General features: G+C 45.1%; 1 protein-coding gene across 6 annotated transcripts in view; it reads right to left on the reverse strand.

The window, feature by feature from the left end:
* CAMKMT (calmodulin-lysine N-methyltransferase) overlaps window positions 1-27931 on the reverse strand; it is a 429706-nt gene that overhangs the window by 74484 nt on the left and 327291 nt on the right. For all 6 annotated transcript variants that reach the window (XR_012059060.1, XR_012059061.1, XM_072937783.1 and 3 more), the window contains one exon: window positions 3005-3083. Coding sequence is in view for 4 of the 6 variants with exons in the window: in XM_072937783.1 (XP_072793884.1) it covers window positions 3005-3083 (79 nt within the window). In the remaining 2 variants the exon portion in view is untranslated. The remainder of the gene's footprint in view (window positions 1-3004; window positions 3084-27931) is intronic.

Here is a 27931-nt window from a genome sequence, read left to right on the forward strand (position 1 = left end):
ATACAGTTTTCATGTGTCACAAAATATTATTCTTCTTTTGATTTTTTTCCCAACCATTTAAAAAGGTAAAAATAATCCTTAGCTTGAACACTGTGCAAAAGCAGGTATCAGGCCAGATTTGACCTGATTTAATTTCCCGCCTGTTTCTCCTGTGGAAAGTTTCCCTTGCTCACAAATGTCTTTGTGTGAGAAGACACTTCTTCGCTGGAAGAGGAGCCAGGGTGTGCCCTGGGGTTCAAATGGAGATGAAACAGACAGTACATGTCCACGTAAACACCTGAATTTGAGGGGAGTGCTGATAACTCAACAGCCGTTTGCCAGATTGATGAAGTCAGACGCTGTTCTGGGTCCTTTCCGTGCATTACCGCATTTAACCCTGGCGGCAGCTTCAAGAGGCCCTAATATCATCCCCATCCTACTTGAGGGACTTGACGCTCAAAGAGGTAAAGTCACTCGCCCAGGACCATGCAGCCAGTACATTTTAGAGCAGGACAGCATCGAGGTAGATCTGACTCTAAAACTTCTGTTCTTGAAGATAGAAAGAAAGAGAGAGAGGGGTAGAGAAGAGGGGAAGTGGGGAGGAGGAGGGGAGAAGGAGAGGGCTAGAAACCGCTGCTGACCCTCTCAGAAGCCCCATGTGGAATCCCGCCACTCACAAGTTGAGTTGCCAAACTCAGCGAATAACAATATAAGATGCCCAGTTAAATTTGAATTTCAGATGAACAATGAATAATCATAATTATGTCCCGTGCCATATACGGGACATACTTATACTAAAAAATCATTTGCTGTTCATCTGAAATCCCAGTTTGACCTGCTGTCCCATGTCTAACCCGGCACCTCTGCTCTCTGGGTATCCCGGGTCCAGCGCGTGAAGAGACAGGCAGCCGCATCCGGGAAAAGGCACCAAAACAGCATTTTTCTCCACCTTCTGCTGCTTGGGATCATAAAACAAACGTGTCCCATGCAGCCCCTGCACCCTATCAGAGCATCTGCCTCTCAGCCTTCTGAACTGTCAGGCCTTCAAGCACAGGGAACTGAGGAGGGGTAGGAATCACTGGAAATGCCTTTGATGCCACATCCAAGCTGCCCATCAGTCCTAGACAGGAGGGTGGACAGACGGGAATTGTCAGAGCGTTTGCCTTTGAAGCCTCTCACCTCTCATTTCTCCATCCTTCTCCCTTCTCCCAGCTCTAGGTTCCCTGAGACTCTGTGCTGCTCTGGTCCGGCTGAAGTGTTTGATAAACTAGTCCACAGCGAGGTTCCAGGGACTCCATGTGGGACCCCCTCCTTAGGAGAACCCACAACGAGAAGGAAGAGCCTCAGGAGGAGATGCTGAGGACAAAGGCATGGAACTCAAATGGCAGGATGTCAGGCTGCATGCCCAGCGTCGGAGGGATACCTGGGAACAGAGGGGCCCCTGGGTACCCCCACCAAGTATATCCGCTATGGAACCACCGAGTCTGTCAGGCCTGGCAGAGTGGGTGGGTCCCTGAACACTGGCGCGGCTCATAGCACCACATTCAGCACCGACTCCCAGCCTGAATCAGGTCTCCCTGGGGCTTGTTCTGCTTCAGGCTGCCTCCTTCTGCCCCGCGAGCAACCCTTCAGGGGCCGAAAGGCTTTCTTTGTGCAGGCATCGCCAGCACTGAACATCTAAGAGAGTCTTTAGCCCCTCTTCTTCTCCCTGAATGGTTTTCCACCCAGACGAGGCCAGCACACAGAGACAGGGCTGAACTCCCAGAAGCTCCAGACCAGACGCTTCACACACATACCTGTCCTTGGCTCATTGCTGCCCCCTCCTAGAAAGAGTATCAGGCCTCCCCTGGCCCTCCCATGTTTAAACAACCTCTGAGTGCTGTTTCCACGGCAACCAGAGGCGCTGCTGTCGATTCACACCTATAACATGAATCCCTGCCCCGCAATACTGCACCCCTACGCCCGGGATTCTTGGCCAGACCCTCTTCGGATCACATTGAGTACATGCATACTCTGCCTAACAGACCCTCTTTCTGTCAGCTTCTAAGCATTTTACTCCCACCTTTACTCAAAGACATCAATGGAGGCCTTTCCCTTTGCATATGAATTTTTTAAAAATTTATGGTGAGTTAAAACTGTAACACACGGGGTGTGGACAATTACAACCACCTTTGGTAGAATGCAGGCTATGACAGGAGCTTCAGAAAGGTGAGGGGAGAACTTGGCCCAAAGGCCTGTATATGGAGATGTGACTCCTCTCCAGGTAGGAGTTAATGGGGAGGCCATCTCCAAATATTTCATACACAGATTACAGCCAATTATCAGGTTGTACAAGAGGCCAGCTTTCTGGCTCCCCTCTGGCCATCCCCACATCATCAAGACACAAATGGCAAGAAATGAGGGACTCAGGAGAGAGGGCTGGGCTGAGGGAGGGAGGAGCGGAGACCTGAGAGGAAGGGCCCGCCCCTTCCCCCCACTCAGCCTCCTGGCCCCCATCTCTGATTCTGTTCTCAGTAGAGTTCTGAAGGTCCCCTCCCCGCCTCATCTCCGTGGCTCTCCACCCACAGGCTAGGCTTGTTCATAGCCTCCCACCCCATGCAGTCCAGCTCTTCCTGCCCCATGCATCACCAGCAAACCACCATTCCCAGCGAACCCACCCATTGCATCAACATGGAATGAACAGAACTTTCCACAAAGGGAAGACAAGGGAGAAGTGGAGATTATAAAAGTCATCATCTGATTTCTTAGACCTTCACAAAATAATCCTATTTTGTTGATCATCAGGGAGAGTCCTGCCTGGGAGGGGATCCCCAGATCTAGGCAAGAAACAGTTGTTATCTTTTGGATTCAGGCTTCTGGATGTTTGGGAGCTGGTTCATTCTTTGGGCCTTCCTGACGGGGCAAGGGTTGTGGGGCTTACCAGTGCCCACCGACCCTGACCTGCCATCTCCCCTGTACACCTCCCTTTTTCACCCCGCCAACTCGGTCTCTTCCTTGTTGACTGGGTGACCAGAGGGCAACTCACATGTCAAGTCTTCTATATAATCCCTTAAGTGGCTGCAATCAGACAATGACATCTCCATGGACCTCTTCTCAGGGATCTCCTGAGAGAAAAAAATTTGTTTTAGTCATAGATTCTAAAACACAACCTAGGGCTACTTTACCCCATATAACTCTTCCCTTTGAAGATGGGATGGGATGGACACCAGGTGATGCGATCTCCATGAGCTGTTCTGTGTCAGTCTGAGCCCCGGCGTTTGGGAAGACTGGGGACTTTGTGGCAAGTCCCAGAGGGTAGGCTGATTCCCTGGACTGCCTGGTCCCACGTCAACCAGTTTTTACCAGGTCCCCTCAAGTGAGTGACAGTGAAAGCAAAGCTGGGATTTGAGGTGACAAAGCAAATTCCACTTCCTATTCCAGAGGGGACTAACCTTCCAAAGACTAACTCGCCCTGCACAGCGCCATTGTACATTCCCGCCTCCCCCCTCCCCCCACAGATGATTCTGGAAGGGCATCCTCTGCCCTCCTCACCTTGAACTTATTCTTTTTGCTTGTTTGTTTGTTTTCATATAGTTTAATTACAGATTGACAGAAAAAGCAAAAAACCACAGATTAACAATTCTTAGGTAAAGCATATATTAGAAACTATATTCCCAAAATTATGATTAACATTGAGTAACTTAAATTCACCATCTTATAAAAAAGAATTGTAGATTCCAAATAATAGAATTAGAAAACTTTGACCTTGGACCTATTCTAACTGGACCTTGGATGGTATCTGTCTTCCTAAGTAGGCAGGGGGCCGGACAGCAGCTACTCCTTGTCCCGGCGAATGGGTATCCAAGATTGCCCTCCACACTTCGAGCCCAAGGGAAACTGAGGCTCAGGAAGGACACAGACTTTTCGATCCCTTAGCCCAAGAACTTCCTAAGTTCAGGATGCCAACTTCAGATGTTGAGTCACTCAGACATCCCTGGATTGCGCGACCTCTCTGCCCTCCTCCCACCCTGTCATCGTCTGGGTGAAACACCAAACTTTGAAAGTGCCTCGGTGCTGCCCAGCAGCCCCAGCCTCCCCTGTCTGTCTCTGCTCCCCATCGCTCGGTTTGGAATGACTGCTGTCTACCAGGCACCCGGTGAGCTGCTGCCACCTCCTGCCCCTCCCCACTCCAACTTTGTGGCTTTTCATCAGCCCAGCTGCTCCTAAGTCTGAAAAGCTAATGTTTTTTTTTCTAAGCCCCAAATTAGCAGACCCGTAAGTAATTGCATCCTAGCAAGATTAAATTAGGTGAGTTAGAAAAGCTGCAGGGGGTGTTATAATTCAGTGCTTAGGAGGATAACCACAGGACTGAACACCCATGGAAGAGTCTCTTGGCCCTTTCTGGCCGCCCCCACCTTCATCCCACATTGGTCTCAGCCCCCTGTCAGCCCCGTAGTTCCCCAAGCCCTAGCAGACTCCATCCTAGTCAAACAGGCAGTGACTCTGCTCCCCACCCGGGTCCCCCGCCCTGCCTTCATCCCAGGAAGCCTGAGGTACATTCGATGAAGAGAACTGACCTCAGGCCTCTGGCTCAGGTGAATTCAAAAGGACCCTGGGGGAGATTAGACAGTGTCTCCTCCCAGTGCCACAGGTAAAAACAAGAAACCGAGTCAGGTTCCTAATGAAGTCTCTGGTAGGAAGTTCTGGATTATAGAACAGTTGAGCCCAGTAGAACCTGCAGAAATATGAGTGTAATAAATGCCACATCAGGATAGGTGGCCTGCTGGTGAGCGAGACCCCCGTGTGTTAGCCTTGGGGGCATGTCCCAAATGATCAGGGGCACGCCCATCCCCAGAAAGAATGGCTTGGGTGCCAGGATTAGCCAAAGTCAGAGTGGGTGAACACTTGAAAGATTTTGACACCAGAGCAGAGCTATCTGAGAGAAGATAGGAACTGCAATTTCAAGTGGGAATTAAGTAGCTGCATGTGGAGGATTATTTTCCATTTAGGAAAAAAATGCCTTGCATTTGCATTTTTAAAATTAGAAGACAGTTAGCAATTCAGCTTTGGAAAACCAGCATTTCTGAGGATTTTGGTGATGTGACCTTAAGTTACAAGAAGTACCTAGTTACTAGGGTTGCCAATTTCACAAATAAAAATACGAGACACTGAATTAAATTTGAATTTCAAATAGACAATGAAGAATTTTTTAGTATAAGCATGTACTATCCTAAAGAAAAGTATTCGTTGTTCACCTGAAATTCAAACTAAACTGGGCGTCCTGCATTCTATCTGACACCCCTTCCACTGATGCATGGACAAGTGAGGACGAGTGACTCCCTGAGGCCCCCTCACTGCAAAATTCGTTGAGCCGATAACCATGTACTGAGCACCTCCTCTGTGCCTGGCACTAGGCTGGGTGATGCGGTAACAGCCTGCAGTCCGGGAACCTACAGTCCACCTGGGGAGGCAGAGGAACAGTGAGCGTGGAAACAGAACATGGAGCACAGCACGACAAGGAGTGCCCAGGGCCAGGGAGATCAGGCCCGGAAATGATATTTCAGAGGCACGAGGGAGCAGAGGTCTCCATCAGTGCAGAGACACCAGCTCCACCTGTGTGCCAGGGGCAGAACAGTACCATGAGGCCCCCTGGGCCATTTCTCTATAGTGGCCCCACCCTCCTTTCAGCCCCCTCTCCATCAAGAACCCATTCATTCATTTATCCATTCAACTGGCATTTCCTGAGGGCCCATGATGTACCAGACACTATGCTGCATGGGAGAGAAAAGACAGTTCTGACACAGCCCCTGCCCTTGAGGTTGACGGCCTGGAAAGGGGGTCAGATACATTCACAATCATGGTGACCCAGAGGTCATTCCAGCAGTGGGGATAAAGCAATGAGGGACACTGAAAGGGTGTTACACGACATCGAAAAGTCTTTGGGCACCACAGTCTCCCAATCTTGTTTGTCGCCATCAATGTGGTAAGTGACTGTGATCAAGTCACTGAACTCCTCCGAGCTTCATTTTCTTCACCTGAGTAAAGGTGATGTGAATAACAGTATTTGCCTCACAGCTTTGTTCTGAGAAGCTAAACAAACAGCTAGCATTTGGTAAACCGTGAAGTGTCTCATAAATGGGTCATGGAAATGATCATTGTTTGGCAGGTCCTCAAAGTTAAACATAGAATCACCATATGATCCAGCAATTTTACTCCTAGGTAAATACCCAAAAGAATTGATACTCAGGCACTTGTATACCAATGCACATAGCAGTATTATTCACGATAACCAAAAGGTAGAAACAACCCAAATGTCCACCAAACATGAATAAATAAACAGAATGTGATATATGCATACAATGAAATTTTATTCAGACTTAATAAGGAATGAAATTCCATTCAGTCTTAATAAGGAATGAAATTCCGACACATATTACAACATGGAAGAACCTTGAAGACATTATGCTAAATTAAACAAGTCAGACAGAAAAGGACAAATATTGTATAATTCCACTTACATGAGTTACCTAGAGCATTTAAATTCATAGACAGAAAGTGGAATAGAAGTTCCAAGCCACTAGAAGAAAAAAGTTATTGTTTAATGGGTATGGGATTTCTGTTTGAATGATATAAAAGTTCTGGAGATGGATGGTGATAATGGTTGCACAACATTTTGAATGCACTTCATGCCACTGAACTTCACACTTTAAAAATGTCTAAAATGATAAACTTTATTTTATGTACTTTTACCACAACTTCAAAAACGACTTTTATCCAGAGAAGGCTATAAAGGCCAGGGCAGACATCACAGAGGAGGTGTTCCTTGAGTAGGATCTGACTGGGGGAGATGGGGAAAGAAAGCTTGAGCAGGAGGAGACAGTAAATGCAGGAGCGGCAGGGCTTTGCAAGCCTCCCAGGGCCAGCAGCTTTTGTAGGGGAAGTATAGGCATGAGGCTGAGATGCTTCAACACCACCTGCTATGGAGCTGTCCTGCAGGTGAGGGAAGAAAGCAGTGATATTTCGCAAGTGGTGCTGGGGCAAAGGATGAGCGCGAAGTGGGTAGAATGGGTCTACCATGGAGAAACCACCCCAGGAAGCACTGGGCTGGGAGAGAGAACACAATGCACTTGCAAAAGTACATCCAGAGGCTGAGTAGCTGAAGGAGTCTGTGGAGCAAATCACCAGTGGCTGGGGAGGAAGAGCTAGGAGCTGACCAATGGCTGGGGAAGAGGATCCAGTAGCTGACCAACGGATAGGGAAGAGGAGCTAGCAGCTGACCAATGGATGAGGAAGAGAATCCAGTAGCTGACCAGTGAATGGGAAGAGGAGCCAGAAGCTGCAGCAACACAGGTTGGGAGGGCATCGTTAGGGCCAAGGAGATGGAAGGAAAGGAACTATATGAAAGTGACATCCCTCCAGCCCTGGAAGAGGCAGCTAGGAAGCTTAGTTGGGCAAGTAACCCAGGCAGGATGGGTGAATCCAAGCGAAGAAGGGACCTTGCAGTTATTCCAAGTCCTTCCCAAGGACCCAGAATGCAGACCCCGGGATCTGCTCTTGTACTTCAATCGAGATGGCCCTTGTACCCAGTCGTTCTCTAGATAAGGAAGTAGAGATTGTGCCAGTTCCTAAGGTCAAGGTTTCAGGCTCATCCCTCCCTTTCCCCTTCTACCCATCTGTTTTCATCTGATTCAGGGTCAATTCCAGCAAAATTATAAGTTTGGTGAAGATACCTTTCCTTCTTCCCATGTTGTACCCGTCAAGCCTTCCACCCTCATTCTCAAAAAAGGACTGGGTATCAGGCATTTGATACTTTTTTGTTAACTCAAACTTTTGTGTTCCTTCCCCCAAATCATTTGCATTTCAGCCAGGTCTATTGTTAAAAGATTCTGAACCTCAGGGAGCAGACTAGGGAGGATCTTAGAGACAGGGTGGTCCTTCTGGCTCCCCTGCAGTCACTCCTCCTTTAACTACAAGAGACAGTCTCCCGATGGAGTCACTTCTTCTCATGTCTAGCAGATTGGCAGCTCTTTCTTAAGTTAGCATCAGACATTGGCTAAACAGCAGGATTTTCGTTTAATAATAAAACATCTTAACAGCAAATAGAAAATTCTCTATAAATAGAGATCATGTAAGATGACAGCAGATTAACATTTTAATTAAACACAGCAATTCCTATCATTTTTATCATTATGGAAATACCCAACATTTTGACACATTTCAGGTATAAATTGATGATTCCAGTCCAATGGCAAAAGGAAGTAATTTTTCAGGTGATATTTGTAAGCTTTCAGTGGTAGCAAGAGATGGTATTCGACAGTCACAGCTACAGATTCCAGACATTCCCATTTAAAATAACTAATACTGAAGCCTTCCTCCCTTCTTAGATGGCCTTAAAAACAATCTCCCCAAGATGTCACATAGACTATGATAAATTAACTTGAGGCTTTATGATTTGCAAACCTCACACTAAATGGTAAGTGGTTTTCCCTAGTAGAATGTCAGACTTTGTTCTCTGGCTGAAAGGCATGGCAAAGAGGACTGACGTGTGTATTTGTCTTAGCAATTATTGATTTAGTGAGTACGGAGGATAAGATGCAGCATCACGACACTGCTGATCCTCACAGGGGACCCTGCAAGGCAGCTATTATTTGTCCCAACAGCAGAGAGAAACCAGGCTCAGAGCAGCTAAGTGACTTGCCCAAAGGCACACAGCTAGAAAGTGCCAGAACTAAGACTGGAACCCACAACAACCAAGCACCAAAAATTGTGCTTTTTTGATCACTGACTGTCTTCCCCAAATGACACTAGGCATAGCCTTTGCTGAAAGTGATCCCAACAAAGATTTGTTGATTTGTTCTATCTCCCCACGTTCTAGGTCAAAGAAGACCCTCCATTCACCAATCATACAAAGCTGTATAACCTAACCTTATGGAGGCAAGTTCTTTGTCACGTTTCCTCTGTGCCAACTCTTTCACCTCCAAACCAACACTATCATTATCATCATCACTGTCACCATCTTCGGTATCAAAATACAGATCTTATTTGAAGAAAAGATATTTTTCCAGAAAAAGAGATTCTAACAGATGATCATTTAATCATGCTTTCTTTCTTCCGTTCTCTCTTTTTTTTTAACATTAAACAGTTTTCATCTTTAAAATCTAGTTTAGAGTACACACATTCTTGGTTTCATCACTTTTATCATTACCCAGCTAGTATGCTGAACCATTGGCCTCACACTCAGCTTTTGCCTTCAAGTTTCCTGAGAAACATGCACAGCTTTTCCGGCAAAGTTAGGCAACATCTATCACCATGAAACTTTCTTTTACTGCCACACAGGCTGAAATTTGCTGAAAGGCTACGCAGAGAATTTTACACTGAAATAAAAGATCTACTCAATGGAAACACCCACCAAAGGGGAACCGGCTGAACAAAGTATTACAAGTTCTGAAAACTTCGGAACATGTCAGAGAAAATGAAATCACTCTAAGAAAAACAGTACAGTAAGTATTCGCAACCCTTCGTGGTCTAATGGTGCTGGCTAATGTTGCTGAGAAAGATTCAGCAACATCGTGATGTTTTAGGATGATGAAACTCTGTGGGGCTGAATAAAGTTTATTCAGAAAATTACTAAGTATTCCCTGACTAAAGTTGTTAATGCCTGGACCTCTCTTGGATTAGAAAGAAAAAAAAAAATTCTTGAGAGCATGAAGGTCCCTTTTCATCTTTATAACCCACAACCGAGATTAGCCCGACACCACTCTTGTAACAATTTGCTCAATGAATATTTTGTTTGTTGAATGAATATCCATATTTAATAACTATTCTATAAAGACTTGTTGGGGATTCTGCAAATGGGAGAAATTACGACTAAAGATGAAACTACAGACGCAACATTGTGAACATACTAAATGTCGCTGGGTTGGATGCTTTAGACTGGTTCATTTTACATTATGTAAAATTCACCTCAATTTTTTTTAAAAAAAGCTGCAGAGACTAGGGAATAGCAACCTAATAGCTTTCATTAAAATTCAATACAATATATTCTCATATCTTCATATCAAATATAAAGTACCAAAGAGCCCATACACAAGTTTTTTGAGGACGTTTTTACAAACATCATTATTAAGTAGATAAAATGTTAAAGTTCCAACCGAATTTCCAGAAATTGTGATGCAAATAGCCTCAGATATTTAAAGTACTCTTGGCTTGGTGAGAAGTATTTACAGGGTCTTTCAGAAGGCTCCCGGGCTGCCTGCTTTATTGCCCCCTTGGCCCCCAGCAGCAGGAAGACGGATGGAGCTCCAATCTGCTGCAAGCGAAGCAGCCCTGGGCTTCTTTCCCATCCGAGAAATCTTCCATGTACACCCGAGCGATGTAGCACCATCCCTGCACTCTTTCACCAACTTGAATCACAGCTCCAAATTCAAGGTGATCGTTCTAAGAACCTCAAACTTATAAATAATTTCCAAAATCAGGCTTCCCTCCTTATACGACAATGTGATGACAGGCTTCCCCCCTCCCCAAGCAGTAAAGCAAAAGCCTCTGACTGAAAAGGTTTTAACAATCTCAGTTCAGCAGAGTTGAAAATATCAATGTCGTTTCCACTGGTTTAGGAAGCAATATTTTCTTTTCTGATTATTGACAAAAGTTTTTCTTTTCCGTTGAAGGGCCATTTGTGGAGACAAATGTTTAAGTGCCGAGGACATTGTATGAGGTTTTCAGGGTATATTTTTATTTGGCCAGTGATTATCCACTTGTTCTCAAAAAGTTAACACATTTTGAGTAAGCTGAGGCTTGGAATCTTGTCTGTATCAAATTTTCCTTTCTGCTTTCTGGTAAATCACAATGTGACAGCCTCCGAGCCCTCCTCCCTCGGCTGTTTTACTTGCTCATTAGGTCTTTAAAAGAAAATGCAAATCCTCATCTCTTCATTAACCCATCTTAGAAAATAACTCAGATGTTCCTAATTTCTCCTCTGATTTATCAGACCGATCTCTGATAACTTTTGAAAGAAGTCTATTCAACAGTCTCAAGGACAAAGGACACTTTATAGAAATAAATAAAAAGAAACCCTGACATAAGCACAAGAGGAGAAAAACACTGAGAAGTTTGGTAAATGTTGCCTGCTTGCTTCAGAATTATTCCTCTTTCTGCCCAAACTGGTAAGCACATTACATTGCAATGTTTTGTTCAAAAACTTCTCTGATATAATCTCTGGAAATAACTAAAAGACTCTCCGTTTCACGCTACACTGTAGATGCCTGGCAGGCTCAAAGAAATCAACAATCTCATGTAACCTTTTCCTTGAAAAGAAAGTTACAACAAGAAGTACAGCAACAGGATAGAATCCAAAGGAATCAAAACGTGTTTATTCTTAACTCTAGAAAAATCTCACCATGTGATTCTCTCCGTGTGTGTCTCTCTCTCTCTAAACCTCTCTAAAATGAAGTCTTTTTTTCACACACCAACGCTAACTAAATCCTAGGGTCTTCTCAGAATGCCTCCCCATGATCAGGTGGATTTAAAAAGAATTCTATTTACCAAAATCATTATGACACTGTTTATTTTCCTCAGAGGGGGGCTGGAAGGAGGGCAGGAGGGGAAAGAAAAGAAAGCTGGTGAGTTTTTGTGTAATAAGTGACCCTATCATGCAAATAAACAAGCGCTTCTCTTGCAGGATGTGTTATCAAAGACGTCTCCAACTCTAACTGCATTTCTCAGCTGCTCACCAGAAATAGAACTATTGGCTCCACCAAAAGTAAAGACCTTTTTTTCCTTCTGCCCAAGACACGGGGGAAAGGGGAGGCTTGTGTGGGAAGGATTTTCTTGAACACAGACACACTCTCGGCCATCTGACCACAACCTGGGCACCTCCCTTTCCCCCTTTTCCCTTCAAACAAACCTCAGGGATGGACCCCTTGCTCACAAGAATTCCACCAGACTGCCTCACAGTTTTTTTCTTTTTAAAGTTCTCAGTTGTTTATGGCTATCTAAGTGAGGGAGGGGGCAGGGAGGGGCTCTTTTTAACAAAGACAAACAGTTTGCAATAACAATGCAGAGAGGGTGAGCGTGTGTTTGTGTGGGATGCGGGATGGGGGTTGGTGTTTGGTTCCTCTTTTCTTTTTTTTTTTTCAGAAGGCTGAATTGAAAGATAGGCAGCCTAGATTTCCAAAATAGCCAGTTTCTGAGGAGATAAATAACTCTGGGGAAGGAAAGCATTTGGTAAACTCCCAGATTGAAAACTCAGTTACTAGATTGTACTGAGAGGAAAGGATGAAACACCTACTTTAAAGGGAGCATGCTTTTCTGCACAAACCTTTCCCGTCAGCATCCAGAAAGACCCAAAGGCGCTGCTCAGGTGGGAGAGCATTGTCCCCTCTACCTACTCAGGGAGGGCTGGTCCTTTCGGGTGGGGATGGGGACAGCGGAGAACTTAGATGTGGGGACAGGCGGGCGTCGCAGGGAGAGGAGGGCCCACAGGATGGATTTCCTTTCCAGAAACTGCTTTGCCTTCTCATCCACCTGGTTCCCCCGGCGGGGGGTCCTGGCCCTCCTTTGGGGGAGCTGTTGACTAATGAAACAGTGAAAGCACAGGTCAACCATCAGGCAAATAATAAACATATCTGCGTGGCACGTCTGGTAAGCCTGTTTAATGGGCTGTCCCTATGCGTAAGTGGGCTTCCTACCCCAGCCCCCATCACTTCACCTGTATCAACAACAATGCCTCGGCACTATTATCTTACCTTAATGAACTTAATCTTTAATTTCCCAGCTTGGCCTTGGTACTCAGCCTCCTAACAAAGGAAGTGGGACTGTTTGAGTCCCCGTGAGCCGCCTTCCTCCAACAGCTAGGGAAACTTTAGCCACGACAAGGATTTTTTTGCCCCTTGTGGAACTGTCAAAAGCAATAAATATTTTTCTTTTTATTCCATCATTAGACCCTTCTAAGAATGCCTCCCCATTGTCCACTGTAATTCCCAGAGCTCTCTGGGCAGGGGCGTTATTGTGGAAAATGAATCCTGAAGTGTTAACAATCCGGCCAAAGCGGCTACACTTTTTTTTTTCCTTCCGAGGGCGTAACCGTTAGGAATGTGTCGCCTCACCATAGCCCGCTCGGCGAAAAGAGCACTTGTGTTTTTTAACACTGGTCTTTGAGAAGGATGCTCAAGTTAAAGCATTGTGGCCACTGTAAATAGATGCACTCAGCAGAATAGAGCTTCTTCATTCCTAATTAGGGAAGTAACTCTAGAAAGACAGAATGTCACTTGCTGGGCTGCGCGTATTGTTGAGTTTGTGCTCGCCTCCACAATGTGAGGTAATTGGAGTTGTACCTTTTAGAAAGCTGCTAATTTCACATAGGAAGTGTTAACAAGACCTTTCTGGGCCATGTTTTCCTTCTTCCTTTTTAAGGAAGTTACAGACCTTCAGTAGTGGGAATGGCTGAGCTCTGGCCTGGCGGAGGAAACAGCAGTAATGAACCACTTCAGCCCGCAGTTAGAAAAAGGAGGCCTCATTTTGGAGTCCTGAGAATACTAAGCACAACAAAAGGTTCTGTTTAAGCTTGTTATCCAGGACATTCTTACAGGCTACACAGCTTTCCCTGCAATGACCCTCTCCAAACAAGTGCATCAAGTTTGAGCAAATAGAAACACGCAACTTTCAAGGCTCCGAGTTCTAGTTTTCTTTACAAAGCCATTTATATAATGTGAGCTGCAATTAGCATGGGACAGAGCGAGGAGATTTAGGCTGGAAGGTTCTTTTAACAAAAGATAGAAATTAGTGGAATAAGTAACAGTTAAATATCGGCTTCAGATAACTAGTTGAAAAGACCTTTTAAATCATTTACTAATAAAAAATAAATAAATAAAATGATTTTGCCTCAGACCTTGTTCCAACCAAAGAGTGGTCTTTTACATCACTGAACTGATTAATTTCACTAATTTTAAATTATCCAGCAAGAATGGATTGGAGGAAAAAAAAAAAGTCCACACACCCCCAAATGAAAAGCACTACAGCTTTTAAGCCTGACAATTTCATCAAAATGTCCATAGGAATTACATAAAAAATTCAAACCGTAATGAAATAAATTGCTACTTACATTATGAAAAGTCTGCAAAAGCTTTTTATAGACTTGAAATGCAGAAGTTATATAAACTGCACAGTAAAAAGAATTAGAAATTGACCTTTACAGATCAAGGGCTAAAATTAACAGTCTTCAGGGGGAAAAAAATTCCCAGTTCACAATGGCTTTTAATGCCATTTTTTCCCCCTACACTCATTTATCTAATAACCATGGCAAGGTTAGGATAAACAATGAACAGTATGTTTTCACATTTTCCACCTTTTGTGTCCTCCATATGAATTTCTAAAACACTTAAGAGAATAGATACATAAACCTGTGACCTTCAAATGAGCTTTTTGATACTCTCAACATTTTGAATAAAAAGATCAGAAAATGGAACCACTTTTACACAGTAATGAATTCCATTCTGTTGGGTAAACAAAGCTAAATTTTAAAACAGAGACGTGACATTTGTATAGCTCAAGAAGCTATTCTGTTCTTTTGGGGGTGGGCAGAGCAGGGAGGGGACGCTGTCAGTACTTAACGTTGGGCCCAATAATGACCAAATCCACAATTCACATAAAAAGGAGACAAATCCATCTGGCTGTGTTCAACAGAATGCCACCGTTTTCAAGACAAGGACAACAAAAATGCCCAATTTTTATGACCATGTCCCCCCACCCCGTGAACAATTGATCCATCTCACAGAAAAGGGGGGCTGATGGAGGAGGCCTAGGCCGCCATTATGGAGCTAACGCTTATTGACGGGAGCTGCAAGGGCCTCCAAAAGTTACTCCAATTTCCGTCGAGCTTTTGTGCATCCGTTGTCCTGTCTGAAAGGCTCAGTTAGGTATTGTTGCAAAAAAAGTCTGCATCCACATTTGTTCCCGTCTAATTCATACTCGGCATTGTGAAGTTTTGCTATTCAGGGGCTGATTGGACAACAGCCCTGACAATGGCCAAGCGATTAGTCTCTCAGCATGGGCTGGGGTGGTGGGTATAAACCTAGGGATGGGGCTGGAATTCACTGGGGCATTCAGCTTCCTCTCAGGGCCTTCCTGAGAGGCCTTGCCTCCTTTGCTGCAGGTAATGCATTCCTTCAGACCGGGGGAAACCGAATCCTCGTAATTAGCGTGTCCAGATCGGGGCAGACCGCCCCCTCCCTGCTAGTCGGCCCTCGGGGGCCCTGAAGCTTTCTAAGGAGCTCAGCCCCTGAAATGCTCCGGCCTCGTAGAATTGAAAACTTTCTTGGGCAGCTCGGCGGGCCTGAAAATCGCACGCCGGGGAGGAGAGCCGAGGGAGGGCCCCGATCGGCCGCACTTAACCCTTGGCACGCCGACCGGCGCGGCGCAGCCCGGGGTTTGGGCCGCCACGTCGGCGTTCAGCGCTGCACCCCCGTGGCTGCGCACACCTCTAAGTGTACAGATGTCAGTCTGGTGTTTTACATGTCAGTAACTTGAATTCATTTACATTTATTTTCCTATTGTTTTATATCATTTTATGACAATGTGCTGCATAATATAATTTAAATCTTTTAATGTACAACTAATTCTCTACCATTAATTTGTCAACATGATTACTGGATATGCCATCCGGAGAAGAACACTGACTTGAAATATGTACAAGACATTCCTGGTCTTTTTTTTTTTTTTAATTTCACGAAGGTTTACATCGAAAGAGACAAAGATTTACGGAGGGTTTTTTCTTGGACTGTCTATAATCTAATGAAAACTACAATTTCACTGTGATTCCCACTTAAACGGAGGAATTCCAGATATCAGTGGGGACTAAGACGCACACACACAGCCTCCTTTTTGGAGAAATAATTTAGGCAGCGCCGGGTTCCCGCAGCCGCGGTGGGAAATGAGCAGTGGTCCAGCCTTTCCGTAGAGAGGATTCCCAGGCCCCTCTGGGGTCGGACGCCCTGCCCCGGGTGCTCCAGGAGGTGGGAGAGAAAGAAAGCGGGCTCGGGGTCCGGGCCGCGTTCCCAGGGCATCTGTGGGCACCGACGGCGTTGGGGAACGTACAAGAGGAAAGAGCGGTGCCTGTGGGCTTTACGTTTCTGGGCTGCACTGACTTCGGGACCCCCCAGACTTCCCTCAAACCCCAGCCTCCTTCTTTCGCTGCTATCAGAGCCCAGCTTGAAAAAAAAAAAAAAAAAAAACTGGTCCTTCCCTCCACACCCCGGGAGGACGGGTGCCCTGCAGCCACCAACCAAGTGATAACACCCAAACGTCTACACCATTAAAATTAAAAAAGCAGCAGCACCCCAAACCTTATTAAACATTCAAATAGAAAAATTAAGATATTCTGGGCAAAAGAAGTGTTTAGACAAAGGCTGTCTGCTTCAATTTCCCCGTTGAGCGGGGAGCAGGCTGCTCGGAGAGAGAGTGGCGGTGGATTCCATAAATTAACAGAAAATCCCTCTTCTCCGGAGCCCAAGTTATCTCTCCGTTGCCTGCAGCTCTGATTTAGAATGGGAGCCGGCTTGTTTACCGGTTTAATTAATGCTCCTTTTCAAAGCAGGGAGGAGGGAAAGGGAAATGAAGTGACTTGGTGATAAACAGGTGTAACCCGGCCTGCAGCGAGCTCACGGGGGCCGGTGGCAGCCTCATCAGGCTTGACTGGGCATGACCCCGCCGGCGAAAAAGGTAGATGGCCCAGTTGGAAGCGCAGTAGGTGAGCATTATTTTAACTGCGAGCCTGTGATTGGAATGGCTTAAAGGGACAATCAGCACTTGGGTTTTTCTTCTTCCTCCAGAATGCTTTTTGATTCTTTCCTGTTGCTGAGCGGAGGAGAAGCAGACCTTGACAATATAGGTCACAAGTCCTCCCCCCCTCTTCCTCCTCTTCCTCAGCCTTTACCTCAAAATCTAAGGGAAGAGCCACTTAAGGAGGAAACCTGGCTCCTGCAGCTCGCTGGGGATCGGCTTTCTGCTCTGAAAAAATCCCTGGGCGTTCTTTCTTTCTTTACTTATTTCAGCTTTTAATTCCAAGAGCCTAATATCTAGGCTTGGACTGTCCATGGCCTACGTGTTTCTGTGACCTTACAGATAACAGGGAAGCTTGGATGGAAAATGAAATTCAAGCGCCAGCTAATTTTAAAAACATAACTAAAAACTCATTCCCGAGGGGGGAAATGGCAGTTTCTGTAAGCACAGGCTGAACATGTTTTTAAATTAATAACTAGTCTTGGTATTTACTAAATGATGGCTGTATCAGGGAGAAAAATTTAGTCATTAAAAACAGCAGGTGCCCAAGGTGAGAATATATGTTTCATGACTTAAAGTCACCTGTCTGCTTTGCCTGATGCCTTTCTCCGAGCCAGCATCGTGGATAAACAGAAGTGAAACCAGAAGCTGGGTCTGTCAGCCATGCTGGCCTTTTGGAGAAAAGAGCCTTTTCTCTTTCTTTCTTTCTTTTTTTAAGCTACTACATTTATCAAGTGTCTCGTTGATGCTGCCGCATGTTATTGGCAATTCTGACCACTTCCTTATAGGTGGTTATTCTCATCCCCATTCTGGAGAGAGGTTTAAAGAATTTTAAGTGATTTTCCCAAGTTCATGCAGCTAGTCACGTGGCAGAGTGGAGACAAGACCCGGGGTCTCTCTCATTCCAGAGCTCTCTCCTTTTTCACCCTCTGGGAGGTAGCAGAGACCCTACGTCCCCACCATCACGTGGAGATGGGGTCATGTCCTTGCTGACAGGAGAGGAGATCTTTCTCTCGGCTGGAGAATTCCACACCAGGTTCAGGTTCAGGTATGTGGGGGACCCAACACATGTAAAAGCACCAAGTACTTTGCAGAATATAGAGAGAGCTCTTTCTGGAAACATTTCAGACTGGGAACGAGGAGCTTTCAGTTTCATTGCTGCTTCCACTACCCATTATTGTTTCACCTCGAGCAAGTCGCCTACTGAGGCTGAGCGAAGTTTCCTCGTCTCTGACAGGGCACACTACCCACCTATCTTGCCCACCGCACAGTGCGGGGTGGGGCCAAAATGAGCTGATGTGGGCTCAAACGCACTGACCACTGTGAAGAGCTGTTCAAATGTACAGTTTTATGACTGATTTCCCAGAGTTATGTGGTCCTAATTAAGACTGTATGTCCATGTGCTTTGAAAGGAGTGAATTACTATATATACAGGTGCGGGGATTTTTCTTCTTATTAAAGAGTCCTTACTTCCTAATTTCTAAACATGAAAATATTGGCTATATTAACAATGGTGCTACAAGTTCTAATGCATCCTAAATTCTAAATCATAGAATTCTGATGGATGAGACCATTTGTTATGAATAATAATAAAAATTGTATTAATGATGGCTAATGTCATTTACTATGCATTGAGTGCTCTAAGCATTTGCTATGTGCCAATTAGTCCTCACTATAACTCCATGAGATAGGTACTGTTAGTTTCGTACCCATTTTGCAAATGAGAAAACTGAGACACAAGGCAGTTTGGTCACAGAATTAACAAAGAGCAGAACTATCGTTTGACCTGGTACTGGAGTCCACACACTTAATCAGTGTTATGTATTTACAAACATACATGTATATTTATATATTTCTCAGGAAAGAGTGCCTGTATTATTCCTACCTCACCAACGCGCATTTTAAAGATGAAAGTGAAGCTCAGAGAGGTTAAATGATTTGCCCATCATTACACATTTGTTTCAAGGCAGAGCTGGAAATAGAACTTGGATCTCTTTATGTCCAGTGGTGGTTCTGTTTATAACATTATTGCTACTCCCTTCACCCAGGCTTCAGCTCTCTCTAGAGAGACAGATTGCCTGCTTTAAATATTGGCTCTACCCCCCCTTGCAAGTTCCATAACCTCTCTAAGTCTAAGATAATAGTGCTCAACTTATTGTTTGGCAGATTAAATGAAATAAAGCACAAAAGTATTTGGCACAGTTCCTAGAACATAATAAATGCTTGATAAACCCTCCTCAAATTTAAAATGCAGAGTCCAGGAAAAGAAGCGAGAACAATGAGGGGTCTGTTTACAACAGCCAAGATGTGGAAGCAACCCACACGTCCATCGGCAGATGATTGGATAAAGAAGATGTGGTTTATACATGCAATGGAATACTATTCAGTCACAAAAAAGAATAAAATAATGCCATTTGCAGCAACATGGATGGACCTAGAGATTGTCATACTAAGTGAAATAAGGCAGAAAGAAAAAGAAAAATACCATATGATATTACTTACATGTGGAATCTAAAAATAATCGACACAAGTCAACTTACAAAATAGAAACAGATTAAGACATAGTTGAGACAAACCAGAGAAACATGGTTACTGGGAAGGGGAAGAAGGGGAGGGATAAATTGGGAGTTCGAGATTTGCAGATGCTAGCTACTATACACAGAATAGATAAACAAGGTCCTACTGTATAGCACAGGGAACTATATTCAATATTTTATAATAACCTATAATAAAAGAGAGTATGAAAAGGAATATATATATATATATATGTATAACAGAATCACTATGCTGTACCCCAGAAATAGTTTACAATACAACATTGTAAACCGACGATAATTCAATTAAAAAAAGAAAAGAAAAGAACTGTAGGGGGTTCTGACATGGGTGTGGCTGTCCCTGAGCAGTGAATTGGCCCAGGCTAAGTTGAGGGAAGAGACAAGCATGGCTGGGAACAGGGGCAGAGCCCTCCAGTTGGGGAAGATCTTCAGGAGTGAGTCCTGAAGAGCCGGGACATTGAAATCACCAGGCAGCCTGAGGGACAGAGGGGAGGTACTGACTGAGAAGACAGAGGAACGGGACATGGGGGCTGGAGGAAAGCAGGTTGGGAAGGTCAGAGAAAGAAAAGTGGCCACCTCCGCTTTCAGCCCATTGTGGCTGGGTCCTTGTCACAGTGTATTCCCTAGAGACCTCAGCAAGGGTTGTTTCAGCCCCACAGGGAGAAGAAAGGCTTGGGGGCTGGGGTAACAAGAGGGATGCTGTGGAGGAACCACGAAATGCCTGGCTGACAGGAAGCCATCCAGGAAGAGAGGCGCCTGGAGAGGTGTGTGCTGTGGGGTCAGGGGAGGAAACCTAGTTGAAGAAGGAGAGTCCAGCATCTGAGGGAAGGGAGAGTGGCTGATGGGAGTCAGGTGGCTTGGTCCCCGGTCCTGACTCTTTGGCCACTCTTGATCCCCGGGGACACTGCCACGTGGGAGACAGTGGAAGGCTTAGGGGATGCCCAGGCCTCTGGCTTGGGGGCCTCCAGCAGAGGTCATGGGGAAGATGCTCTGACCTGCCCCCCACCCCCCACCTGGGCTCCCTGCTGTGCTGGCTCTTTCCCCAGAGGGAAGGCCAAGAGCTGCAGTAATCTAAATCATCAGGGGCCCTGTCCTGTGGTTCGGTCTTCAGGGATGGGCCAGAAAGCTCTTGGATGTTATTGGGGAAACGGTGGTTTCCCACCTGCGGTTTCTACCTCCTTAGTTTAGGGAAGTTTCCAGCTAAGGGGTCTTGAGATTTAGGGAGAAATATCCCATCTAAGTTTGGAAAAATATCTGAGGAGCTGAAGCAGGGAAAATGTCTGTTCTCTTATCCCCACTGCCCCATGAAGGTGTGACAAATAGCAGATATTCACCAGCTATACACTGAATAAATGAACAAAGGGGGCACTTTTATTGAGTGCTCAAAAGGTAACATGTCTGGCCAGCCACAAGGATGGTGGCTTTACCTGTGCCACCTAAACTCAGGAGAGGGGGAAAGATCTCTCTCAAAGTCAAAGGCCTCTGTGGACCTTTGTCTTTTTCTAGTTCCACATCAGCAAAATTTCCCAGCTGCCCAACCGGGATAGGGCAGGGATCAAAAGAGTTATTTGGTGTAAATAGATACCAGACATGTTAAATAAGTCTAAGGTACTGTCACCTTGTCTATAGAGAGAGCAAGGCCTATTAAGTGAAGAATTTTATTATTGAACATTTCAAGAGTATACCAAAGTATGTTGAACTCCCATGGGGCTGTCATCCAGATTCAACTATTATCAATTTACAGCCAATATTGTCTCACCCTTCCCCAATCCCCTCCCCCCCACCATATTGGATTATACAGAGGCAAATCTCACGTATCACATCGTTACAGCTCTAAATCTTTCAGAATATATTTCTAAAAGATAAGTAGCTCTTTTTGAAACATAACCATAATTCCATTATCACATGAAAAAACTGATAGTAGGTTTTTAATATCATCAAATACTGAGCCAATGTTTAAGTCTCCTCATTTGTCTAATAAGTGGCCTTTTACAGATGGTTCTGCAAATCAGGATCCAAACAAGGTCAACACCTTGCATTTAGTTATCAGGGGAAGAATCTTTCCTGACCTCTTGACCTTGACCTCTCAGCCTGCCAAGACCTGGAGATTTCTGTCCAAGGTTTGCCTAGACAACCAGAGCAGTGGTTCCCAATTGTCTTCTGACCATTGATTCATCTCTTTCAAAGGGTTCTTGGACATTTAACAATGAGTGGAGTAGCCCATCTAAAGTTTGGGAACCCACAAAAAAAGAATGCTTCTTGGGGCACTTTTGGAAGTGCTGGGAGGCAGACTCCTACTCCTTTGCTATGGTACAGTTTAAAACAGACTTTAAAAGAAGGCACCCCTGGGGACCTACTGTATAGTGAACTATATTCAATATCACAATAACCTATGATGGAAAGGAATCTGAAAAAGAATACGTATGTATATATATATAAAACTGCATCACTTTGCTGTACACCTGAAACTAACACAACACTGTAAATCAACTGTACATTAAAAAAAAAAAAAAAAGCAGGCACTGGAATTCCTGTCTCTTCCTTTTCCAAATTCCACTCCTCCCCGCTTAAGGCTCACCTCTGTCACTATCCTACCCAGCCTTAGTCTTTTCCCTTAGCCAAGCTCCTGTAGCATTTAGAATGTACCATGTTTTAGTTTTTGTTTTAATCTTTTGGCTTCTATTAATGGAAGCCAACCTCCCCTGAAGGGTTAACTGTTTTGCACACAACATATATCTTGCCTCTTCGACCAAATTCCAAGTTCCTAAAGCTCAGGGACCCACAGCATCTGACCATACTTGGTCCAAGTACTGAAGACCTGAAGGTGTCTGACAGTTTTAAAATGTCAGTATCTACAATATCTACAGTATTTACAACATGAATATCTCAAACCAATATTCTTTAAATACTCACTTAAAATTTCTTCATTGGGGTAGAACAGCATTGATTTGCTATCAATAAAATTACATGCCTCTTCCTACATACTCAAAATAAGAGATTGATTTACTGAATGCACTGAACACATTTGAAACATTTTTTATTCTTATCAAAATAATGCACACATATAGTTACAAATCAAATATTACACATGTGCTCATGATAAAAATACTACAGCTTCTCCCACTGGACAGTCCACAGCTCAGAGGCAACCTCTTTGATCTATTTGACTTTTAGTTCTCCTGATGGATCTAGTAATGCCAGATTGAGAGGAAAAAAAGTACCCCCCATCAAATCTGAATTTCAGATTTAAAAAAATGAATAAATGGCCCCCAATATTGCATAATATTGTATTTTATCTGGCAACCCTAGGAGGAGTCCCTCATACAATATATAATGTTACATACATCATACCTGTAATGTATTTATATCTCTATTTCTTCATTTACCAATTTATTAGACGGTGTCTGTGGAATTCTGAGTGTGAAACAATTTCAATGTTCAATATTTATATTCTATTCCATTTTTCTACTGTTTGTCTTTGTAACTTAAACAAAATGCTTAAACCTGTATGTATTGATCCATCATCTTTCAACAGTGCTTCTTGACTGTCTACTTTATAAGTTAAGATATTGTTACTGATTTCCTATCCTTTCCTCTACTTTTTCTTTCTTTTTCCAAGCCCACCTTCCGCCACCATACTCGTACCTTCACATTAATAAGGCTGCTAAGACTTATATTCTGTCCTGCTACACAACCTAGTCTTCCAGGTTTTGTGTAAAAGTTGACTCTTAAAATGGGAAACTTAACATATTTACTTTATTGCCATTATTATGTGATTTTTATGTAAATATAGTAATAGCGTTAGGTTACACTTCCTGCTTTTCGAGTCAGCGTCATGACACTTGAGACTCTCCAAGGAGTGTGTGCTCAGAAACAAGTCAAATGCAGTCTCATTCCTTACACTTTATCATTTGCTTAATATCATGTCACTTTTAGTTTGCTTCATATTCAGATCTTGACTTTTTTTTAACCAGCTTCCCCCCAGTTTCCAGTTGCCTTTCTTTTTCCTTGCTACGATTATTTGCTACGATCATATTTTTATTTCAAATCTATCTGTTATATTATCAATTCTATTGAGAACTGCCTTTGCCCCCTTCCTCAGAGTCCTCTGGGATCCTGCTCCAGGGTGGGCTGGTTGCCGTCCAGGCTGCTGTGCACCTGACATCTGAAACTTCTCTGCTGCTCTCGTAGGTTACACTCCAGCTTTTCTTCTTTCTTCCATCTTATGCCCTAGTGTTAGTGAAGTCTAGCCTCAAGTAACTTCCTAAGAAGGGGCATGTTGGAGACAAACTTTATGTGTCCTTGTTTTTCTGAAAACCCTTATGTTATCCTCCCCCTGACTGAGAGTTTGCATGTAGGAGCCTAAACTGAAAATAATTTCCTCTCAGAATTTTGAAGAATGTGACTCCATGATTGTCCAGCATCCAGTGTTGCTGAGAAGTCTGATGCCATTCTTACTGCTGTTCATTTATTGGTGACCTGATCTTTCTCTCCGACGCCGTTTACAATCTACTCTTTATACGCTGTGGTTTGAAATTTGGCCAGGACGCGTCTAGTTGCTGGTCTTTTTCAGTCATTGTGCTGGACGCTCGGTGGCCACCCCAACGTCAGGACTCGTCTTCCTTCGGCCCTGGGAAACTTCCTTCGGTACCTTCTTGGCTACTTCTCTCTAAATTCTGCTTTTTTTCTAGAATTCCTACTAGTCAGATATTGGATTATTCTCCTCAATTTTTTACCTTTCTCTCTCGTTTTTTCTTTTTCTGTCTTTCTGCTCAATGCTTTGCTGGTTTCTTTTTTCAGTCCTTGCACTGAACATTTTATTTTACCAAGTGTATTTTTCATTTCTAAGAGCTCGTTCTTATTCTCAAAAATCCCATTTTTAGAATGTATTATCTTCCCAACCCTGTCTGAGAATTCTAAAAAAAAATTAAAGTCATCTTCAGTTTCCTGAATCCTGTTTCCCCAGGAGTGAGACTGTTCTGCTGTATTTTCATATATTTCCTTCATGTGGGTAGTTCCCCTCACCCCCCACATCTGCCTCCTTGGGCAGTTGTGCACCCACCTTGCCTGAATGGGCTTCCCTGAGCCTGAGACTTTCTGGGTGACCTGGCTCCCATCTCTTCTGCTGCCCCGGCTCCCATCTCTTCTGCTGCCCCGGCTCCCATCTCTTCTGCTGCCCCATATTCTGTGTGTGGCTTCCTTCAGCTGGTTCCTCTTGACACCTGTTCCCATATACCTGGCATATTCCATAAATTTGCTTCCATCTCTTCTGTGTTGGTGACCTCTTCCTTCCCTCTTTAATATGATAGATTTACATCTTTTGGGACTTCTCAAACTTTATCTCAACAAGATTTTGGAAGGATAGGGGGCCAGTGTATGTCCTGGGTTTGCCATCTTGAACTATGAGGAGATTCAGAAATATTTATTTTTTTTACACAATTTTAATTGCTCCATCTTTCAGAAGCTTGCGTTCCCAGATACTCAGTATCACGTAGCCCTCACTCTTAACCATGGTCCACCTGGTAAACCAGAGCCTGGTTGCCCCAAATTTCTTCCTGCACAGGTTTGAGGTGCCCAGGAGACAGAATGAAGGCAGCCCTCCCTTGAACAGACCATCTTCCTCCCTCACCCTGGGGCCTGAGAGGCCCTGCAACACCAAGTGGGCTCCCCTTTGTCTTTCATCCCATCTGCTCATGCCCTCAGCCTGGCCTCGCCCTTAGGAAATCTGCATATTTTGGCCCCAGCACCATTTCCCTAGAAAGCCTTCCCTGTTGCCCCTGACTTGTCAAGTTCCTCCATCCTATGGGCTCGTGGAACAATTCCTCTCCCCTTTACGGCACTTAGCTCAGTGCGCAGCATCTGCGGAGCAAGGCCACGTGTTCTCTGTTCACTTTGATGCCCTAAGCCCTCGAGCGCAGCGCCAGCACGTAGCAGATGCTCAAGGAGTATCTTCTGAACAAAGGAATGTTCATGAAGGTGGTAAGAAACATTCCTTTGGCTAACTGTAGTTTGAAAAATAACCCCCAGGGGAGCAGAGTGCAGCCCCACCTAGAGGTCTAATCAACTGGGCCACGCACTGCCCAAGGCCTGGATCACAACTTCCATGGGCTCTTGTCTGAAGCCTCAGCGTTGCCCACAGAGAGCCCCGTGGTCAGGGAGGCAGATCCTGGTGCAGCCCTGAGGGCTTGAGGCTAGCATGGCCTTCTGACCACCCGGGCCTCCTGCAGCAACTTTGCTCAGAACAAAGTTGTGACTCATGTCCAGACAAGCTCCATGAAACCTGGAAGTAGGGCAGACAGCTGACTCACCCAAAGGGCCAGGAAGAACTTTCACAGACCCTCAGGGGGTGGTCCACAGGCTGCTCAGAACCAGTGGCGACATCCCAGGCTGGGAATAATAGAGCCCTACACCTCAGCCACCTTTACGGCTCTGGCTTCCCAGTGGTGAGAAGCTTATTAAATTTGGGATTACCATGTGTAAAGCACCGTCTGAATTTTGTTTGCTGTGCCATGTAACTTGCCTTTCCAAACACTCAGTCAGAGCTGCAGTTAATCCACCGACCGAGGGCTTAACCGGCAGGTGGCCAGGAGGCCCCACCAAATTCCTCCGACCCTTTGTCACCTGGCCTGGAAGGGAGAGACCCCTTGTTTGGGAAGTGTTTCTCCTCCTCCCGGACATATTCTGTCTTAAGAGTCTTTTGTCACCACAAAGCTGAAGCGGGGGATTATGATGGGTAAGACTGTCACCCAGATTGTCTCCTCCAGAGGATGAGGGAAAAGTTTGCGGGCTGGCCTAATGAAACCTTTATTCAGGGGACAATGCCTTTCCATTAAATTAAAGCTTCAGCCTCAACAATGCCTCCGAACAAACCCCATTTGAATATTTAATTTGGGAGGGAAGGAGCTGAGTAAACACCTCTCTCCCCTCAGCCCCTTTCTGGAGACCCACCTCTTGCGGCAGAATCTGAGGGAGAAACTGGAGTTGTTGATGTCAGGTTAGTAGTTGTCGCTGCTGACATGCAAGGTGGAGAAATCAAAATCTTTCACATTCCATTGACATCAAAGAAGGCTGTTCAATCCTAACTTTACAAAAACCAAATTTCCAGTAAGTGGGTGCTGATAAGTTAAGTGACCAACTACAGTCTGTCTGTTCTGAGCCTTGCAAGCAACATAGACCTTGCGGATGCACGCCCTTCCCACCCCCAGGGCTCAGGATCCACAAATGAGACCCAAAGTTCCTCTGAGAATAGTGCGCTGCCTCAAACCTTGCTCAAGTTCCCTCTTCTCACAGGGAAAGAAGTGTCTGTCTATGCTTGATTTTTTTTTTTTTTAATGGCTGCAGTGATGTCAAAGGCACTGCAAGGGAACAGAATTTTCTCTGTCTTCCTCCTCTACCTGGCAACCAGGCAGCGAGGCAACAGGCACCCAAGAGACAGAGCTGTGTGTGGGCTCCTCTGCGCCGAGAGTCAGAATTATCCACGAATGATTTCTCTGTGGATCAGCTGTGTAATTTTCTTGTCCCTCCTCACAGCACAGCACATGACTCTTGGTCTCCTTTTCACCTCTTGGGGTGGAAGCCCCATCTTTTGTTCTGTCCTCCCAGAGACGGTGATAATGGATGCGAACAAGTTTCTGTGCTGCCTCTTTCCCCATCTCTTCAGTCTTCCCTCATTTCATAGTCGCCTAGAGTGGAGATGATCAGAAGCAGCTTAGTCACGTGTGAGGGGTGAATCCTCACACTGGTGCCCTTGAGTTCTCTGCCATGGGCTTGGTTTCTACCTTGCCAGTGGAGGAGGGGCGGGAGCCCAGACAGGGACTGGTTCCCACCTGGCTGACCATAAGTGACCCCTGGGGGGCAGCTGCAGGGGCCACAGTGTTTGACATCAATAACCAAGTTCCTAAAGTGCATTCCAGGGGTGAGCAATCAGGTCCCAAGGCAAAGGAAACATTTAAGGCAATTTTAAAGGCTGTCCTCCAGGACCACCCAACCATCAGCTACCACTTGGGGGCCATGGAGGCCAGAGCCTAAAGTCCAGGAAAAGCTCCTTCGTAGGCAGGCTATGTGTGTGGACACACACACATACACAAGAGGCAGGGCATGAAGGTCTGGCACACAACTTTTGACAGATAGCTGACCTCCAGTCTCTCTGTGGTTGGGGCCCAGATGTGTCCACATCTGGCAGATTGGACTGCCTGGCCTCTGGCCAAACCATGTGCATCACGGCCACAGAGTTCAGGGCCGAATGCCCAGACCTAGCTTTCAATTGTTTTTCTTTTTACTATAATTTATAATTTTCTTCTTCTTCTTTTTTTAAAAATTGAAGTATAATCAGTTTTGATTTGCTTCAGCAACTCTGCAGTCTAACAGCCACTCTTCTTTTCCTTTGCTTTCAAATTAACCTATGAGCCTTCCCTCTAGGCGGGCCTTTGCTCTGGGCAAGGGGATCCCAGGCAGAGTGGCCAGGGTTCATCTGGGCACATAGTTTCCTCAGCAGAAACAGTACAAGGGCAGGGATGGGCGGGCAGCCAGCTGCCCTCTCCTTGGGCTGGTCATTTCACCTCTCTGAGCCTCACTCTCCTCATCCGTAACAAGGTGGAAAATGACAGCAACAACATCAGAGGAGCGTTGTGCAGATGAAATGAGTT

Source organism: Vicugna pacos, chromosome 15 (genome assembly GCF_048564905.1).
Source record: "Vicugna pacos chromosome 15, VicPac4, whole genome shotgun sequence".
NCBI classification, from domain to species: Eukaryota; Metazoa; Chordata; class Mammalia; order Artiodactyla; family Camelidae; genus Vicugna; species Vicugna pacos.